Source organism: Apaloderma vittatum, unplaced genomic scaffold, assembly GCF_000703405.1.
Source record: "Apaloderma vittatum isolate BGI_N311 unplaced genomic scaffold, ASM70340v1 scaffold35671, whole genome shotgun sequence".
In the NCBI taxonomy this organism is placed as follows: Eukaryota; Metazoa; Chordata; class Aves; order Trogoniformes; family Trogonidae; genus Apaloderma; species Apaloderma vittatum.
The window spans coordinates 3,254-6,709 of NW_009701410.1; the positions used below are offsets into that span (position 1 = coordinate 3,254).

The window sequence follows — 3,456 nt, forward strand, 5'->3', positions numbered from 1 at the left end:
TAGAATAGAAAATGCTGAACTGTAGGAGATACTCCTGGGCTGCTTTCCCTCCTGCCTGTGTTAACCTGCAGTTGGACGCTTCTTCCTTCACGTGTTTCTCCTTGGGATGGATTCTTTCTTCTTCCTTCACGCTTCTTCCTTCACGTGTTTCTCCTTGGGATGGATTTCTTTCTTCTTCCTCTCCTCCCCCAGCCTGAGCCCCAACTTTTACAAATAAAGGATCTGTTTCGTTTCCCGCGGCCTCAGCACCCCAAAACAAGAATCCCTATCCCGTTGGCCTACGGTTTCGTCTGTTCTGGGCCACCCCCATCCTACCCTATTCCCATCCCATGCTCATCCCATCCCCGTTCCGGCCGGGTGAGCTGGTCGCTAGTGGCCGCGGGGCTCAGCGGAGCCATGGGGCAGAGGCACTTCCCGCGAGTGCTCTACCCTGCTTGCAGAAGGGGTGTTTTATTGGAAAAAGGAGGGGGAGCTGCTTTATGTGAACTGAGCAGGACTTTCCCTTCCTTCTTTCGATCTTTCTTTTTCTGTCTCTCTCACTCTCTCCTCCACCTCTCTCTCTTTCTTTCTTTCTTTCTTTCTTTCTCTCTTTCTCTCTTTCTCTCTTTCTCTCTTTCTTCTCCCTCATTTCCTTCTCCTCTTTTTCCTTTCTTTTATTCTTTTCCTTTCTCCTTTCGCTTTTTTCTCCCGTTTACCTTTTCCTTCTCCCTCTTTCACATCTTTCCTTTCCTCTTCTCTCTCTTTCTTTCTCACAAAGGCACAACAATTACGGGCTTTTCTTTGGGGAAAGTGTAAATATCAGAGCACAAACAGTACTTAACGTCTATAGGTTGGAGAGAGGAAGGAGAGCGATCTGCTTTCTGCATTCGCAGAGGTAAAACTCGCCTTGACCTGCAAGCTAGTTTGTCTGAACCAGGAATTCGAGATGAGACCTATGCATCCCGCCCGCGGGGGCAAGGGGCTGCCCGCAGGTCTCAAAACCAGCTTGGAAACCCGCAGAAACCAGGGATCCGACGGCCACTGAGCTCGAAGGCAAGAGCAAATCCAAACAGAAAAATCTTTCTATTTCTAAAGCAACTCACCACAGCAAAGCTCAGAGATTTCGCAGTGAAATCCTAAAACAAGCCTTGAGCTAACGCAATACAGCCCCCCGCCCTCTCCCCAGCTTCTCTGCTGCTGATTCCCTTAATGTTCATCAGAATGCTTTTTCATGGCTCTATTTTTCCTTCTCAATTCTCTTTTCTTTTCCCCTTTCTGCAACTTTGAAGTCCCTATCTCATCCAGTGGTCTATATCTTCATTTAACCCGAGTCTAAATATATATATACATATACGTGATATATACATTTTGGGAAAAAAACCAACCAACCAACCAAATCAATGGAAGGGAACCCTCAAATCATGGCTAATACATTATAATGAAGGACCTGGTCCCTGGAAGCTCCAGCCTCCAGCTCGGGACTCCCCACCGATTGGTCATGCCCTGCTCCAGAAAGGTGTAAACCACCCCAGCACCGAAGCTGTTAAGGGCCTTTCTGTTTTTAGGGAATAACACGTGATGAGGAGTTTCGCGTGGGATGGAAGAAAGCTGGGAAATAATGTGTTTGAGCTCGCTGAAACTTCTTTGTTCCCCAAAAGGGGGAATAAAACTATTTAAAATCAGTGCTACCCTACCAGCTATACTTAAAAAGAAAAAGAAGGGGGAGGGGGGAGAAAGGGGGAGCTTATTCCTGATCACCGGTTATTGCCTCTGGGTTGGGTTTTGTTTATATTTACCCTCCCTCCTGGATGAAAAATGTAGTAATTTGACAGTTTCATCAAAATCTCTGAACTGCAGGAAATTGGTTGGAGGCGAGGGGAGGAGGGGGAAACTGAGATTGCATGGGAAATAACTGGAATTCGGAAAGCCGGGCTTAAACTCTGCCAGCTTTTGAAACACGTGGAATATTTGGAGCAGCATGTCTGTCTTCCCCCTGCACTCTCCTGGCTTGCCATGTAGGGGAGGGTTTACAAGGCAGAGCCTGTGCGCGACAGCGATGAAATAAATTCTCTTTTGGGACAAAAAAAAAAAAAAAATTCGAGGAAGCATCACAATTATAATCCCAATGCAGAAAAAGGATGGTAACCGACACCAACACCGCTGTAAAACCCTCACCGATAATTTCTTGCCGAGGCATGGGGGTTCCAAGCCTGGAAGGCATTTGCATTGCCCAAAGAGAAAGAAATGCGGTGCCTTACCTGCACCTCCTCCATCCCTGGGTGTCCGATGCCATGCAGAGAAAGGCTGTCCCCCATGCCGGAGTCAAGGCCATGGTGAGCTGAGTGCAGAAGGACATCTGGCCTCCTTACTGAGTGGTAGTCCCGCCTGGGGTCCAGTCCCGAGAGCTGGGGCAGGGCGGCCCGAGGCTGTGGCAGCAGTGACCCGGTTTCTGATCCCACCTCTTGCCTCTGCCTCTGTCCCCAGGGGTGCTGCTGGGGTTGATGCAAGGGGTTTAGGGAGTAGGGGTCATTGACATGGGAGTAAGGGTCCTGGCTTTGGTGATAAGGAAGAGGCTGGTAGGGGGGTGGGAAATAAGGCGGCTGGAAATCCGAGGATGGGGTGTGAGAGAGCGGAGGAGCGCTGGAGTAGGGTCCCTGGGAGACGGATCCCAGCTGGGACAGCCTGGAACTGTGGCTGGGCACTCCATCATGCCGGTCCTACAAGGGGAATGAAAGAAAAACAACAAAAAAGAGGACCTTTAAAAAAAAAAAAGCAAAAAGAGCACAAACCCACCCCAAAATAAAATCAAACGATGTAAACTAGTGTTCCCCCTGCTGCGGATTAGAAATGTTCCAGCATTTCATACCCAGATAGTGTCTATTCCTAGTAACTGTCAAGAAGGGGGAAGGGGTGTGTGAGAGAGAAATGCTAAATCTCATAATTAAAAATGTAGGGCTAGTGCTCCATATGCGTGTATGATCTGTGACTTCAGACCAGTAATACAATTTCCCCTCCAGCAGCCCCCCAAATAAAACCAAAGGTAAAAATAAAACAAAAAAAGAGAAGAATCCCCAAACTACCCGTCCTTCAAAACAACCCACCCCTTGTCCTGCCTAGTTTCTAAACATTATTCCCTCTGCTGAAGTCCTGAAACTCAAAATCACGAACCCATCTTCACGTGGAAAAGACCAAAAAGAAAGTTGCACTTCTCGGAGGACTCCGAGGTACGAAGTTGGGCGAAAAAGGACGTGAAAAAAACACAATAAAAGTCACCGGGGCTCTTTGCACAAAAGAGTCTACCCCTTTAAAAATAATTAAAAAGAAAAAAAAAAGTAAAAAAGAAACAGCAGTATTGGACGAATCCAGTCGCTATGATTTCTTCAAGCAACTTCTAGTGTCTTTTGTCTCCTTTTCCAATATTATATTCCGGAGAATGGGGTGGGGGTTCGTTGTAATGAAAAGTGTTTGGGGTGTGTG

The 3,456-nt window shown here is 47.5% G+C and overlaps 1 protein-coding gene across 1 annotated transcript in view; it reads right to left on the reverse strand.

The window, feature by feature from the left end:
- Positions 1-3,456, reverse strand: part of LOC104281222 (transcription factor AP-2-beta-like) — a gene marked incomplete at its 3' end in the record, with an annotated part of 6,864 nt that overhangs the window by 2,968 nt on the left and 440 nt on the right. Inside the window, exon 2 of the mRNA XM_009879133.1 lies at positions 2,238-2,696. Within this exon, the coding sequence (XP_009877435.1) occupies positions 2,238-2,696 (459 nt within the window). The remainder of the gene's footprint in view (positions 1-2,237; positions 2,697-3,456) is intronic.